Below are 18066 nucleotides of genomic sequence, written 5' to 3'. Positions count from 1 at the left end.
TTTAATTTGTATTAATTAATGTTGAGTTGGCACAATGCATTCTTATAAACACAAAAATACATTCTTTGTCACATTTTTACAGTAATTTACTTTACAAAATGGAAAAAGGCATCTGTTATAGACCATAGATCACTGTAGCAGAGAATACATTTTTAATTTAAACGTTTTTTATGATTTTTTTATTGATTCTAACTTGATTTTTTTTCTCTATTTTTCTTTATTTTGCCTATATAAAGCACTTTGAATTACAGTGAAATGTGCTTTATCATTAAACTGCTCTTTCCATGCCACCTGGAAATGAAAGTCTGATGTAAGTACTGGAATACCTTTTTATTGCTTTCCCAATATGACTATTTTATGAAAGATATGATATGATTTGCAGTGTGTTGATTTATCACAGAGGACGCACCCAGAGGACGGTCTATGATCACAGCCCTGTGTTTTCCTGCGATGAGTATCATTTACACAGAGACATTCACTACAATGAGAAACCATAGCTTATTACCAGCTAATGATGATTATTGCTCTTTTGTGGTTATGTACAGCCAGTGGAGCATCCATTTCACTTATGGCTGATACAAGCAAACCCATGGCAATTTTTTCCCTACTGTGCAAAAGGACAAAACAGGTCATCATTGTTCAGTTTTACTGAGTGAAAATAAACAGCATCTTCTGTAGTTTCACTTACATGCTAAACTTTTCAATGTGTATTGAATAAAAAGACCAATACTCTATGAATTTCAGATGTAAATAAGGGTATTGAGGGTAAAATGAGAAACTTTATAAACACATGAGCTACTTCTTTATTAGTTTCTTGGTAGAAATAAAGGTTATTTTGCTCTATGATATAGAGACCAAGTGACTCAGTCCCACGATTCCTTGATGTGAGGTTACATTTATCAACTGCTTTGACGACGCCTTCTCTAATCTGTTTTATATAATGTCACCTACACTGTGGATGGCCTTACTTTTATCTAATTTAATACACCATTAAAAAAGTCTCTTATGTTCACCAAAGCTGCTAGCCTGTCGTCGGCATACTCAGATTCTAGTCAGAATATGAGTCTGATACTGCTCCATTGGATTGTGATTATGGGGGCGTGTTTCAACTGAACCAGACAAAACGTTGCAGAATGTTTTTTAAACGGAAACAATGGTGCGTTGAACACCCTGTTCTGATGACGCAGGAGTTGCAACTATGGCAGCTGAGAAGGCCATTCTTTGTGTTCTTTTTTAATAATTTTCGGAGCCTGATGAAATCTGTATAAATACATGTTTAATACTGCAAAACACGCTCCGAGCTGCAGCGGACACATTTGTAAACGACTTTACTTGGACCCATTGTGCGATCTGTCTCTTTAACACCGCACGGTTTATATACATGTTGCTGCTGATTGGGCTGACATTTTTGACACACCCACCAAACAAGAGACAACGCATCTCAAACCCGTTGCACACCGTTTCCAGGAAACATGGAATTCAACCTGGAAACCGTAGCAAAACCAGTTTGAACTTGAATGTGCCCCAGGATAGAAATTGCCTCTGCACTCAATTGGATAGCCCTACAACCAATCAGAGCAACGGAGTGAGTGACGTATGTTAAGCGACGTTGTCAACAGAACTCAACTGCACGCACACAGGAAGAAGTAGAAGAAGAAGATGAGTGTAAAGGAACTTTGCCGGTGTTGTAAAAAGAATTTAAGGATACACGGAGTACTTACCAACATAATCATCATTTCTGAGAGCAATAGTAAAGGTGAACGCATATATGAACAAGTTCTCCGTTTAGTAAACAAGTTCAACCCAAGCGCTCTTTGGTGGCGTGGATGATTACGTTACTGTTGATCATCTGTCCATCAGCGTGTAAAGCCCGCCCTGATGATTTGATTGGTCCGAACGGCTCTGGTTCGAGCATAGCTGCTCCACAACGGATCAAGTCCAGACCGAACTTCCCGACCTCAAATGTTGTGGGCGGGGCTAAGTTCGGCTGGCATCCCGGCTACAAAGCTGCATTTATTTGATAAAAAAAATTACTTAAAATTACTTTTTTCTATTGGAATATATTTTTTAAATGTAATTTATTCCTGCGATCAAAGCTAATTTTCCGCATCATGACTCCAGTCTTCAGTGTCACATGATCCTTCAGAAATCATTCTAATATGATTCGATGCTACAGAAACATTTTGATTTGATTTGATTGAAGTTTATTTCGAGCAACAACAACAAAAAAAAAAAAAATACATATATATATATATATATAGAGAAAAATATAATAGCTTATATCCCATATTTACATACACACACATACTTGCTCGAAAGGGAGTGGAAGGAAGTAGAACTTATTTACTTCCACCCCCAATTCATTTATATTACACCATATAGCTGCTGTCATTGTCTGTTAAATTACTAATAATTAATGTGATATTATAATATTTTATATACAAAATACCCAATTACATTATGATTATCTCAATAAACACAATAATGCAATGTAATAATCCTCATTAACATAAATATACAAATATATTTAAAATATATATCCTGGTATTTATAATAATCATGTAATACTATATAAAATATACCCACATCGTATTATATTGTTAAATCACAGTTTTATAATAACAATAACAATAATGACAATAATAGTAATTAGAATCAATCTCCACTACTTCACAATAATAATAACATCATTACCGGTGCTAAGACTGAATTTATAGTGCAATTTTGTTGTAGATTACAATATAGTGGTTTATGATTATTTATGATTATTATCAATGTTGACAATATCGCAATTAATACAACATAAGGGCAATTTTTTTTTATAATATCACTGTCAATTTGCCATGTCCCCCTTTCTTTGTATTGTATTGTATTGTATTGATAAATTCAAGGTTTTTCTGATGTTCTCGATAAAATGATTAGATTGGTGTGATAATGTCTAAAATCATTGTCAAATCAGATCCACCAAACCACTGTAAATCCAACCATTCTTGGATAATTTTCAAATCAAAAAGGCCTTGATTCAGATTAGAGGAAAGAAACTGCTCGTGTTATGATGCTTTTTGTCTCCTCCTCATCTGTTCTTGATGTTGGGATGTTCGGTGGTCAGTTTAATTGGATCTTCAGAGATCGTCTCTCTCACACATTTAGAAAATGAACACTCATGGATAGGACACAATCAACATTGGATTTCTGCCAAACAGCCATAAGATAATGAGTTTCGTAGGTGGAGAGGAACGCCATGCACTACAGCTACAAGATATTGATCCCTGGAGGGAACTACATGGATATCATCAACATATGCTTCAGCCAATATAACTGATTGATAATCTGATATCAAACTGTGCCATTTAAGTGAAAAGTTTTACTGTGAATATGACTAATTAATCCCGTAATGAGAGATGCTGTCAACGACACTAAGCAAAGTGAGTCCCAACTGCTTCCATTGTAATTAGCTCAATATGTTCACTTTATGAAAAGCAGTTACATTTTATCCAGCATATGGGACTTTTCGACTCACTAAGAAATGAAGTGAACTACTTCACATTTTTACTAACCCTCATGTGAATCTTCATTAAAACACACGTTAGACCCACATGTTGTCTAAACAAATATTTTTGAATTTGTTAAAGCCTAGCATGCATTGCAGCATGAGTAAATGATGCGGTTGCTATTATTATTTTGCGGTTTGCTGACTTCATGCTGCTGCTGTTGTTTCTGTCATCACTCTGTAGCCTATTTGTTATGTGGTGGTGATCAGATTTTACTTCATGTTTGTTGTCACGGTTATTGAGTTTTGTGTGCTACTGCTATTTATTATAACAATAATGGTAAAGATATATTTCTAAAAATGGTTCTGATCTTTATAGTTACTGTTCTTGGTGTGAACAGGCCTTAAGAGGGAGCATATCAAACTATTGTGCAAATGAGCAAAGGCTAAATTGGATATGTATGGCAAGCCGTTTTGACTTTTATCCATTCCCAGGATATGAATTCTTAATATCAAAAATTCAGTTTTCACTACTAAAAATGTTAATTCTTGATATCAACAATGACGTCATCACTCACAGAAATACGAATTCTTGATATCAAGAATTAAATTTCAACTACACTCTAAAAAATGCTGGGTTAAAAATAACCCAAGTTGGGTTGAAAATGGACTAACCCAGCAATTTAGTTGTTTTAACCCACCGGTAGGGTAAAATTTTTGCTTAAAACAACCCAATTGCTGGGTTAAAACAACCCAATCGCTGGGTTAAATCACCCCAAATGCTGGGTTAGTCCATTTTCAACCCAACTTGGGTTATTTTTAACCCAGCATTTTTAGAGTGCAGTAAAAAACTATAATTATTGATAGCCCTTTTCACTATAGTTAAATTTCACCATAGGCTCCCATTCAGATTCAAAGATATCAATAATTAATTTCTTGAAATTCCTATTACACATATCAGAAATGCAATTCTTACTAGTAAAAATCATAATTTTTTATATCAATAATAACATGATTACTATTGTGCAAATGTCTATATCAACAATTGAATTGCTGCTTGTAAAATGTTTAATTTTTATATCAATAATTCTACTGTCACTATAGAGACAATGTTAATTTCTGATATCAGAAAGCCATTAGAAAGGCAGCCATTTTAGATAACTGAAATTATATTGATATCAGAAATACATTGACAGATATCAAGAATCATCATTTCAACTAAGGAAAACTAAACGTTTAGAAGTAATTCAAATGTTCAGCGGGAGAACTTCTAACTTCAGACGCCACCATGCGTTTCACTCGTAGTGGAAATATGCTGCGACTGGCTACATAACCTGTCCATAAACAAACAGTGTACAGTTCTGAGAACATATTTGAACATCTAAGTATTTATATTCTGTATTTATATGGGCGTTTCCATCACGCGAAAAGACAGACGCGACACTGTGACACATCGCGCCCCTGTATGTTGCTTTGCATAAAATTAAACAATATACAGCACACTAACGAATTTATAGATAAAATAAAATGTACACAAACTGGTATTTTACCGAAGACATGCACCTTTGACGCACTGCATGTCTCCTGAAGATGTCTCCGCAAAAAAAGCCTGTGATAAATAACTCTCAACCCCTGGGTTGTTACGTCTGACCCATGAATTGAGTAACACAAAAACTACCCAAACACTGGGTTGTTACGTCTGACCCATGAATTGAGTAACACAAAAACTACCCAAACACTGGGTTGTTACGTTTGACCCAGGAGTTGGGTAACACAAAAACTACCCAAACATTGGGTTGTTATTTTTTTACCAGGAGTTGGGTAACACAAAAACTACCCAAACACTGGGTTGTTACGTCTGAACCAGGGTCTGGGTAACACAAAAACTACCCAAACACTGGGTTGTTACGTCTGAACCAGGGTCTGGGTAACACAAAAACTACCCAAACACTGGGTTTTTACGTCTGACCCAGGGTCTGGGTAACACAAAACTACCCAAACACTGGGTTGTTACGTCTGACCCAGGAGTTGGGTAACACAAAAACTACCCAAACACTGGGTTGTTACGTCTGACCCAGGGTCTGGGTAACACAAAAACTACCCAAACACTGGGTTTTACGTCTGACCCAGGAGTTGGGTAACACAAAAACTACCCAAACACTGGGTTGTTATGTCTGACCAGGAGTTGGGTAACACAAAAACTACCCAAACACTGGGTTGTTATTTTTTTTACCAGGAGTTGGGTAACACAAAAACTACCCAAACACTGGGTTGTTATGTCTGACCAGGAGTTGGGTAACACAAAAACTACCCAAACACTGGGTTGTTACGTCTGACCCAGGATCTGGGTAACACAAAAACTACCCAAACACTGGGTTGTTATGTCTGACCAGGAGTTGGGTAACACAAAAACTACCCAAACACTGGGTTGTTATGTCTGACCAGGAGTTGGGTAACACAAAAACTACCCAAACACTGGGTTGTTATGTCTGACCAGGAGTTGGGTAACACAAAAACTACCCAAACACTGGGTTGTTACGTCTGACCCAGGAGCTGGGTAACACAAAAACTACCCAAACACTGGGTTGTTACGTCTGACCAGGAGTTGGGTAACACAAAAACTACCCAAACGCTGGGTTGTTACGTCTGACCCAGGAGCTGGGTAACACAAAAACTACCCAAACACTGGGTTGTTACGTCTGACCCAGGGTCTGGATTACACAAAAACTACCCAAACACTGGGTTGTTACGTCTGAACCAGGGTCTGGGTAACACAAAAACTATCCAAACACTGGGTTGTTACGTCTGACCAGGAGTTGGGTAACACAAAAACTACCCAAATACTGGGTTTTTATGTCTGACCAGGAGTTGGGTAACACAAAAACTACCCAAACACTGGGTTGTTATTTTTTTTACCAGGAGTTGGGTAACACAAAAACTACCCAAACACTGGGTTGTTACGTCTGACCAGGAGTTGGGTAACACAAAAACTACCCAAACACTGGGTTGTTACGTCTGACCCAGGAGCTGGGTAACACAAAAACTACCCAAACACTGGGTTGTTACGTCTGACCCAGGGTCTGGATTACACAAAAACTACCCAAACACTGGGTTGTTACGTCTGAACCAGGGTCTGGGTAACACAAAAACTATCCAAACACTGGGTTGTTACGTCTGACCCAGGAGTTGGGTAACACAAAAACTACCCAAACACTGGGTTGTTACGTCTGACCAGGAGTTGGGTAACACAAAATCTACCCAAACACTGGGTTGTTACGTCTGACCAAGAGTTGGGTAACACAAAAACTACCCAAACACTGGGTTGTTACGTCTGACCAGGAGTTGGGTAACACGAAATCTACCCAAACACTGGGTTGTTACGTCTGACCAGGAGTTGGGTAACACGAAATCTACCCAAACACTGGGTTGTTACGTCTGACCAGGAGTTGGGTAACACAAAAACTACCCAAATACTGGGTTGTTACGTCTGACCAGGAGTTGGGTAACACAAAAACTACCCAAATACTGGGTTGTTACGTCTGACCAGGAGTTGGGTAACACAAAAACTACCCAAACACTGGGTTGTTACGTCTGACCAGGAGTTGGGTAACACAAAAACTACCCAAACACTGGGTTGTTACGTCTGACCAGGAGTTGGGTAACACAAAATCTACCTAAACACTGGGTTATTACGTCTGACCAAGAGTTGGGTAACACAAAAACTACCCAAACACTGGGTTGTTACGTCTGACCAGGAGTTGGGTAACACGAAATCTACCCAAACACTGGGTTGTTACGTCTGACCAGGAGTTGGGTAACACAAAAACTACCCAAACACTGGGTTGTTATGTCTGACCAAGAGTTGGGTAACACAAAAACTACCCAAACACTGGGTTGTTACGTCTGACCAGGAGTTGGGTAACACAAAAACTACCCAAACACTGGGTTGTTACGTCTGACCAGGAGTTGGGTAACACAAAAACTACCCAAACACTGGGTTGTTACGTCTGACCAGGAGTTGGGTAACACAAAATCTACCTAAACACTGGGTTATTACGTCTGACCAAGAGTTGGGTAACACAAAAACTACCCAAACACTGGGTTGTTATGTCTGACCAAGAGTTGGGTAACACAAAAACTACCCAAACACTGGGTTGTTACGTCTGACCAGGAGTTGGGTAACACAAAAACTACCCAAACACTGGGTTGTTACGTCTGACCAGGAGTTGGGTAACACAAAAACTACCCAAACACTGGGTTGTTACGTCTGACCAGGAGTTGGGTAACACAAAATCTACCTAAACACTGGGTTATTACGTCTGACCAAGAGTTGGGTAACACAAAAACTACCCAAACACTGGGTTGTTACGTCTGACCAGGAGTTGGGTAACACGAAATCTACCCAAACACTGGGTTGTTACGTCTGACCAGGAGTTGGGTAACACAAAATCTACCCAAACACTGGGTTGTTATGTCTGACCAAGAGTTGGGTAACACAAAAACTACCCAAACACTGGGTTGTTACGTCTGACCAGGAGTTGGGTAACACAAAAACTACCCAAACACTGGGTTGTTACGTCTGACCAAGAGTTGGGTAACACAAAAACTACCCAAACACTGGGTTGTTATGTCTGACCAAGAGTTGGGTAACACAAAAACTACCCAAACACTGGGTTGTTACGTCTGACCAGGAGTTGGGTAACACAAAAACTACCCAAACACTGGGTTGTTACGTCTGACCAAGAGTTGGGTAACACAAAATCTACCCAAACATAAAAAAATGACTCAACTCAAGATTTTGGTAGAAAAAAATAACCCAAGATTTTTTAGAGTGTATGGTGAGATTTATCTACACTCTAAAAAAAAAGGTTCTATATGGCACCAAAAATGGTTATTGGCTCATAATCATAGGGGAACATTTTTTAGTGCTATTTAGCACCAATTTTGGTGCTTCAGCGGTTCTTCAGCGGTTCTTCAGCAGTTCTTTGACTAAGGTGCCATATAGCACTTTAAAGGTTCCCCTATGATTACGAGCCAAGAACCATTTTTGGTGCCATATAGAACCTTTTTTAGAGTGTACTGTAAATACAATTACAGATATCAAGAATTATAGTTTTTACTAGTGGAAATGTAATTACTGATATCAAAAATTGCCATTATCACAAGTAAAAATCCAATTTCTGATATCAAGAAATAGCCTTTTAACTAGTGAAAACTGAATTGTTGATACGAAGAATAAATAAAAGTCAAAACGGCTCGCCATAAAATTGGTCAGCAGTAATTTTATCCTTGCGCACCAATTCCTGCAGATTTGCTGCAAGTTTGCTCAGTCAGATAAATGCGTATACTGTATATGTGTGTGTGTGTGTGTGTGTGTGTGTGTGTGTGTGTGTGTGTGTGTGTGTGTGTGTGTGTGTGTGTGTGTGTGTGGTGATACTGTATCTATAGATGAGAGCTGACTCTGCCGCCTGTTCTTTGCAGAATGACACTGGATCGATAGCCTTTCCCAATGCCAGCCTCTCCACAGATCCGTCTCAGCCCCTCCACTGCTGTCAGCCCCCAGAGACGCGCTGTCATTTAATCGCTCAGGTAATTATAAAAAGCAACTTTCAGGGTGAATCTTGACAAGTTAGTGATAGATGCAACCATATGTTCTCTGCCTAAGCAGCATCAATAGAGTAGAGACACATTTTGTCTCCTGTTTTCTCATCAGCGCTTCTCTGTTTGTTCTCAGCCAAGTTGAAATATACAGCCCATGCATTACAATATTATACCACTGTAATATATCCACTGTTATCGGCTATACTAATCTGGTGATTGATAATAATCTAAGCCAATCATATGACTGTTATTTGAACTGTGCTAAGCATTTTTTAAGTCTAGACTATCGGAAAAAAATTGCGTTTTACCCTTTCTTGCAGATCTTTATATGATTTCTTTATTGCAACATAAGCACATTCTTCTAAAGCAAAGATAGGAACTAAGTTAAACTAGTTAAAGAATAAACAAAAGTTTCCATCTTATTAAAACGTTTAATTCTGCATTAAAGTTTTTCCACCAATAATAATGTCAACAGTTAAACAACAGGGAAAACAATAAATAATTAAATTATACATTTATGCATTTGGCGTTTATCATATAGGACCAACAAAACAGTGTGTCAAAGAACTTAGAGTAGAAGAACTGAATATGCATTATGCATAAATTGTGTGCTTTATTTTGAAACAGAGGCATTGTTTATTCATACTGTTGCTATCATTAACATCATAATCCTTGCCGTGGTCTTATTACAGTTTTTTTTATTCGCTTTTGTACTATTTTCACAAGTAAGGTGTACATTTTCAAAACTCATTGTACAAAAATCCAAACTGATCACACTTGTAACACAGCTATTCATTCTTTCACAACCTGATCTCATGCTTTCATGCAGTTGCACATATTTTCAGTCCACATCATCATTGTTTCAAACACTGCAAAAAATTTGTTTCTTACTTAGTATTTTTGTCTTGTTTTCAGTCCAAATATCTAAAAAATCTTACATTAAGAAGCATTTACTAGATAAGCAAAAGTTTTTGTCTTATTTTAGGGGAAAATAACTCAAATATTAAGGAAGTTTTTGCTTACAGTTTTTTTTTTTATTCGCTTTGGTACTATTTTCACAAGCAGGGTGTACATTTTCGAAACTCATAGTGCTAACATCACAACAGATCATCAAAAGTGCACTTTTTTCAAACATTTCAGCATATTTTCAATTGTGTTCGTACAATACACAAAACCACAAAGTATCATTTTCACTATACAAAATAAGTGTTTCATCTTTATAAATGTTTCATTCACAGTAACTGCCTTTCATAAAGCTCTTACTATCAAACTTTTGATTTGCATCTCTTCTCGTTCAGTTTAATACATTTGTCTATTATTTAATCCAACTGATCTTAATGGTTAATCAATCAATCATTTGGTTCACCTATAGATTTCTTTTAGATATTGATATACATAGATTCTACTTTGTTTGCAATTTCCGATATGGATAACCATATGTAATTAATTATTTTTAATTTTTTTGCGATTTGTCTTTGATTATAAGGTGTGTGTTTGTGGCCTGGTAAACTCTACATTATGGGGACAAAAAGACGGCAATGTCCTAAATCCTTGTCCTTGCAGGGACATTTTTTTGGTCAAGCTTATAAATCATAGAGAATTAGTTTTTTTTTTTTTTTTATGTAAAAATGCAGAAATATTTCTTTGATGTGTAGGTTTAGTGTAAGGGGAAAGAATATAGAGTTTGACCAGTATAAAAATCCTAATGTCTATGGAGAGTGGGACAGAAATATTTTCAATTTGTGAATAGAGCAGAATAGAGTATAAGGGAGTGGAAATAGTCAATGACGGTGTAACATCAGACTGATAAGAAATCAGAAGAAGGGAGACAGATGGTATCAAATATAGAATTTTACATTACAGTATGTATGCCATATGATACTGTAAACAGATTACCATGGTAGAGACTGTCACATTACTGTAACTCATAAAACTCAACTACAGTAGATTCAGTCATATATGGTACAGTGAAAACATTTATTGGCAGTAAACTCTGTTATAGCACAGAACCTTATGGCTGTGTCATAACTTTATCACACCAGATAACACACTGAATCCTATTACAAACATTATGGATTCAATTACATAAGTTAGGTAATGCAAGTGTATTTTCTTATGTGGCATCTGTAGCCTGTGTTACTGAAGATAATTCAGCAACGAGGGAGATTTGAAACATGTATCTTGCATTGTTTGCTGTTGAATGAACTGATTGTTTAAAGTACTAAATTGAAAGAAGATCACACTGTTGTTTCGGTGATCAAACCAAATGTTCTCATTTGATATTACAATAATCTTGTGTTTGAAACAATGATTATGCGGACTGAAAATATTTGCAACTGAATGAAAGCATTACATCAGGTTTTGAAAGAATCACTAGCTGTGTTACAAGTGTGATCAGTTTGGATTTTTGTTCTAAGAGTCTTAAAATTGTACACCTTACTTGTGAAAATAGTACTGAAGCGAATAAAAAAAAACTGTAAAAGTGTGTGTGTGTGGTCTGGTAAACTCTACATTATGGGAACAAAATATCTCCATAAAAATGGCAATATCCTAAATCCTTGTCCTTGCTGGGACATTTTTTGGTCAAGCTTATAATAGAATGAGTTTTTTTGAAAATGTAAAAATGCAATTTGTGAATAGAGCAGAATAGAGTATAAGAGAGTGGAAATAGTCAATCATGGTGTAACATCAGACTGATCAGAAATCAGAAGAAGGGAGACAGATGGTATCAAATATAGCATTTTACAGTACAGTATGCCAAGTGATACTGTAAACAGATTCGACTGCCACATTACTGTAACTCACCCTTATAAAGCTCAACAGTGAGAACATTTATTGGCAGCAAATTCTGTTATAGCACAAAACCAGAACCTCATGGCTGTATCATAACTTTATCACCTTTTGATAACACACTGAATACTATTACAAACATTATAGATTCAATTACATAAGTTAGGTAATGTAAGTGTATTTTCTAATGAGGCAAATGTAGCCTGTGTTACTGTAGATAATTCAGCAACAAGGGACATTTGAAACATGTATCTTGCATTGTTTGCTGTTTGATGAACCGATTGTTTAAAGTACTAAACTGAAAGTGTTTCAGTGATTACACCAAATGTTCTCATTACATATTATAATAATCTTGTGTGTGAAACAATGATTATGTGGACTGAAAATATGTGCAACTGCATGAAAGCATGAGACCAGGCTTTGAAAGAATGACTAGCTGTGTTACAAGTGTGATCAGTTTGGATTTTTGTATTAAGAGTTTTGAAAATGTACACCTTATATAAATATATATTGATGTTGCGAATATAGATAGATAGATAGATAGATAGATAGATAGATAGATAGATAGATAGATAGATAGATAGATAGATAGATAGATAGATAGATAGATAGATAGATAGATAGATAGATAGATAGATAGATAGATAGATAGATAGATAGATAGATAGATAGATAGATAGATAGATAGATAGATAGATAGATAGATATATAGATAGATAGATAGATAGATAGATAGATAGATAGATAGATAGATGGATGGATGGATAGATGGATAGTTGGATAGATAGATGGATGGATAGATGGATAGATAGATAGATAGATAGATAGATAGATAGATAGATAGATAGATAGATAGATAGATAGATAGATAGATAGATAGATAGATAGATAGATAGATAGATAGATAGATAGATAGATAGATAGATAGATAGATAGATAGATAGATAGATAGATAGATAGATAGATAGATAGATAGAGAGACAGATATATAGATAGAGAAAGGGAAGTCAGTCAGTGTAAGCTGATGAATGGAGTATCATGTCTGCCCTGGAGCAAAACAAGGCTAAGTGATTTCTGTTCAAGGACACAGTGGTGATAGAAGAGATCTGAAATCTCAATCACTCTTGTTCCTGGGCGACCTTCTCCTTCTCACAAGTGATTTTTTTAAACCTTTGTCTTTCCATCTGTTAACTGTTACACTACATCTGTACATATGGTTTACCAAACTGTACAATGCTGTCATTATTTATTTATTGGGCAGCGGCTTTTAGCCAAAGCGACATGCAATGCAACTCAATCTTCCCCTCCATCATAGCGCTCAAATTTCATTCATGCTTTTGTGCATATTCAAATCGCTGGGACAATGGGATTTGTCAATGACTCTTATAATCACCAAGATGGAATATGCACAAACATGAATATGTGGCAGAGGGGAATATTTTCAGTGCAATTTTAAATTCACACATTTGCAAGCACTTATGATACTATGATATGACAGTCAACAATAATTCTGCTTACTTATGTTTGGGTCAATCATCTTGCAAACTTTTCTATGCTGACACTGTTCTGAACTTGATGCACTTTCATGTCCCATCTCGTCTCAACACACATCGATCACATTATCCATCTAAAATGCATCTACATGGTTTACCCCTAAAATCAGACAGCGATCCGATCAATAAAAACCTGAAGCGACCAAGTCAAAACACCCCATTTAGCTGCCAAAAAGCAGCTAAATACCTCCTTTTGTGTTTGACAGAAGAAAAAGTCATTTGTTTGTATGGACAAATGTTGAGTAAATGATACATGAGTGCACTATTCCTTTAAGTAGATGATGTTCATTTCGATAGATCAGTAATTAGTCACCTAACTACACTGTAGCATGAAGAGAGTATGACCTGAAAGACCTGATTATCTAGCAGTTAACGCATTGGGTTTTAAACATGCCAGCCATTGCATTGCAGTCAGACTCATACTGTCTCGGGACTCACACTTGACAGTGGTGATGCTGGCCACAGGTAATTATGCCATCAATTAATTGTCAGAGATAACACACCCACCTAACAGTTACCGCGGTGCGCTCGAGCAGCTCTAAGGGCGCGCGGCAGTTGTAGTAGCGCGTGCCGCATCGTTTCCTCGTGATTTGTGTGGAGATTGTGGCAAGGCAACGCGTGAGATACGGGCGAGACATGGACTTACTGAGGGATGGAATCAAGATTTACCATTATCACGTTATTGTCGACAAATTTTACCTCAGAGTAGAGGTTTTTGGTGGTCCCATTTGATCGCGAGAGCTGTTTGTGGAAAAAGAGCGGGAAAAAGTGCAACGCGCGCTTTTTCCATTCAACGACGGAAAACAAAGATGAAATATAATAGAAAAGATTGCTTGTTGTTTGACTTCAAGCATCAGAACGGAATAAAGGGGATTTTATAGCCTACTAAAGGACACGCAAAGTAGAAAATAAGGAAATGCGAGAAGGAAATGCGATGGAAAACCTACATGACTGTGAAAAAAATGTTTTTTATACATTGGCTATATATTTAATAACCTATATGAAATAACCTAACTTTGTCAAGCTGGTCAAATAAAAAGCATCTAACTTTGTTAAACGTCGGGCAGGTAAAATAGCTGTTCGCAGTATTACTGTAATGTAAATCATTAGTTTTACTCTAACGCGCACAGATTTGATCTGAAGCAGATCAGCCTCATTAGGACTGCGGGCATCAAACATCCCACAGCGAAGATACGAGATCTGCCTCACAAAAAAAGTGCAACAAAAAAAAATCTCTCTCATATGGCCGCTAAATGTCTTTATTTGCATTTACCCCGCTGTGTCTTTCACCGAGGCATAAATTAATGTGATTCACGGGACGAGAGATTTTGCGCAGCGACCCAAAGGATGAGCTGGATGCTTCATCCGCAACATGGAAAAGCAGGAGAACACACTGCTGCTGCATCCCTGCAATAAAACACAAACCAGGAGTCTTGGAATTTCCCCGGCTGAGGATTTCAGCCTGCAACTCAACACTTTATAGGTGGATTTATGTGGATAAGCAGTCCATGGGATGGAGACGGAGATGCACATAGAACTACTTCAATGAGCGCGAGGGTGAGTCTGGTTATTTAACAAACTATATCGACTTAAGTGGATCCACAAGTGGTGCATATGATGGAAATTTACCCTTGAAGGGTTATTTAGGATGCAACAATATAACTGGTTGCCTATTAATAGTCGTGCGTTTTTCTTCAACAGCATAGAGAGTGTAGACTTGGGAAGTTAATTGCATTCTCTTTTCCAAAACTTATCATTCTTGTTTGATGCATATCTATGCAATATCCTATAGAAGACCGGGGTGTCCGGAGTGCAGCAGCGCTAGAGGATTCATGACATTGAAAATGTCAAATGGATAAATGAAGCCGGTAAGCGTGTTAAATGAAGGCGTTCTCTCATCTAAAACTTATCCGAAGTGTTTGATACATATCATTAACGTTATAGGAGGTCTTGGAGTGTCCTCGTGAAGCAGGTCTAGAGGATCCATGTCATTGCATCGGTCGCTGTCCACTGCGCCGCGGGTGCTGAGATCTGGATGATGCCGGCGCAGCGACTGCAGGGCTGCCGCTCCCTTCACATTAACGAAGACAATGGGCGCTTTCTGCTGCTCGCCGTGCTCATCATCGTGTACCTGCTGTGCGGCGCCGCGGTCTTCTCCGCCATCGAGAGGCCGTCCGAGCTGCGAGCGCACGGGCGCTGGAACCGGACCCTCCTGAACTTCAGCGACACGTTCAATATCAGTTTGCAGGATCTGAGCTCCTTCCTGAAAGAGTACGAGGCTGCGATTGCTGCTGGAGCCCGGGTCGATGCTCTTCGACCCAGATGGGATTTTACTGGGGCGTTTTATTTTGTTGGGACAGTGGTTTCCACTATAGGTAAGTCACCAAATGACTCTTATTTCTCTTATTCTTAATAATTAATCTTCTTGGGCTGTTAGAAAAAGATTCAAGTGCTTTTCCTAAAAGATAGTGCACTCAATTAAATGTTTGTTCCTAATTCATTTGGTAACACTTTATTTTGATGGCCCACTCTAAAAAAATGCTGTGTTAAAAATAACCCAAGTCGGGTTGAAAATTTTAACCCAGCAATTAGGCTGTTTTTTTAAGCAAACATTTAACCCAACCGCTGGGTTAAAACAAACCCAATTGCTGGGTTAGTCCATTTTCAACCCAACTTGGGTTATTTTTAACACAGCATTTTTTGGAGTGCCCCGAACATTCTGTTGACTACACTCTAAAAAATGCTGGGTTAAAAACAACCCAAGTTGGGTTGAAAAGTGACTAACCCAGCAATTGGGTTGTTTTAACCGAGCGAATGGGTTGTTTTAACCCAGCAATTCGGTTGTTTTAAGCAAACATTTAACCCAACCGCTGGGTTAAAAAAAACCAATTGCTGGGTTAGTCCATTTTCAACCCAACTTGGGTTGTTTTTAACCCAGCGATTTTTTGAGTGCCACGAACATTCTGTTGACTACACTCTAAAAAATGCTGGGTTAAAAACAACCCAAGTCGGGTTGAAAATTTTAACCCAGCAATTAGGCTGTTTTTTAAGCAAACATTTAACCCAACCGCTGGGTTAAAACAAACCCAATTGCTGGGTTAGTCCATTTTCAACCCAACTTGGGTTATTTTTAACACAGCATTTTTTGGAGTGCCCCGAACATTCTGTTGACTACACTCTAAAAAATGCTGGGTTAAAAACAACCCAAGTTGGGTTGAAAAGTGACTAACCCAGCAATTGGGTTGTTTTAACCGAGCGAATGGGTTGTTTTAACCCAGCAATTCGGTTGTTTTAAGCAAACATTTAACCCAACCGCTGGGTTAAAAAAAACCAATTGCTGGGTTAGTCCATTTTCAACCCAACTTGGGTTGTTTTTAACCCAGCGATTTTTTGAGTGCCACGAACATTCTGTTGACTACACTCTAAAAAATGCTGGGTTAAAAACAACCCAAGTCGGGTTGAAAATTTTAACCCAGCAATTAGGCTGTTTTTTAAGCAAACATTTAACCCAACCGCTGGGTTAAAACAAACCCAATTGCTGGGTTAGTCCATTTTCAACCCAACTTGGGTTATTTTTAACACAGCATTTTTTGGAGTGCCCCGAACATTCTGTTGACTACACTCTAAAAAATGCTGGGTTAAAAACAACCCAAGTTGGGTTGAAAAGTGACTTACCCAGCTATTGGGTTGTTTTAACCCAGCGAATGGGTTGTTTTAACCCAGCAATTCGGTTGTTTTAAGCAAACATTTAACCCAACCGCTGGGTTAAAACAACCCAATTGCTGGGTTAGTCCATTTTCAACCCAACTTGGGTTGTTTTTAACCCAGCGATTTTTAGAGTGCCACGAACATTCTGTTGACTACACTCTAAAAAATGCTGGGTTAAAAACAACCCAAGTTGGGTTGAAAAGTGACTAACCCAGCAATTGGGTTGTTTTAACCGAGCGATTCGGTTGTTTTAAGCAGACTTTTAACCCAACCACCGGGTTAAAACGACCCATTCACTTGGTTAAAACAACCCAATTGCTGGGTTAGTCCATTTTCAACCCAACTTGGGGTTGTTTTTAACCCAGCATTTTTTTAGAGTGTATAAGTATCTTTGCAACTACATGTCAACTAACAGTCATTAGAGTATTAGTAGATTCTCTGCTTAATATCTACTTATACTTTATTGTGATGCTCCCCGAAGGCTATTCTACTGACTTTAAGTAACTTTGCAAGTACTTATTCTATCCCTAACCCCACCAGAGTTAGTAGACATGTAGGCGCAACGTTATACAGAATGTGTTAAAGGGCCATCAAAATCAAGTGAAACCGGCTTTATTTCTCCTATTGATTATAAAAGTACAATAGAAGTTGATCAGGACAAGGGCTTTTTTACTGCCACCACAGATCTCAGATCATAAGTGCTTTATTAGGTCTTGATGTGCCAAATTTGAATATGCAAATGTATAAATTAAAGGGTAATATTTTCAGTAAATAATGGTTTTCAGGCTGTAACTTGCTTGTGACTTCAGATGTAGAATGTAGCAGACGAATCATAAAGACTTTGTTTATGGTGCTTTTGTTTTTCCCTTTTGAGCTTTGCGGTATAAATCACTGTCGGCTTTCATTGTATGGAAAAGACGTTTT

General features: G+C 37.7%; 1 protein-coding gene across 1 annotated transcript in view; it reads left to right on the top strand.

Moving 5' to 3' along the window:
• Positions 1-15469: 15469 nt before the first annotated feature.
• Positions 15470-18066, top strand: part of kcnk12 (potassium channel, subfamily K, member 12) — a gene marked incomplete at both ends in the record, with an annotated part of 58833 nt that continues 56236 nt past the window's right edge. Inside the window, one exon of the mRNA XM_079842444.1 lies at positions 15470-15809. Coding sequence (XP_079698570.1) covers positions 15470-15809 — 340 coding nt within the window. The remainder of the gene's footprint in view (positions 15810-18066) is intronic.

This window comes from Gobio gobio (genome assembly GCF_949357685.1).
Source record: "Gobio gobio genome assembly, chromosome: 18".
NCBI classification, from domain to species: domain Eukaryota; kingdom Metazoa; phylum Chordata; class Actinopteri; order Cypriniformes; family Gobionidae; genus Gobio; species Gobio gobio.
Note: the sequence above shows the minus strand (reverse complement) of the source record. Positions and strands in the feature narration are given on the sequence as shown.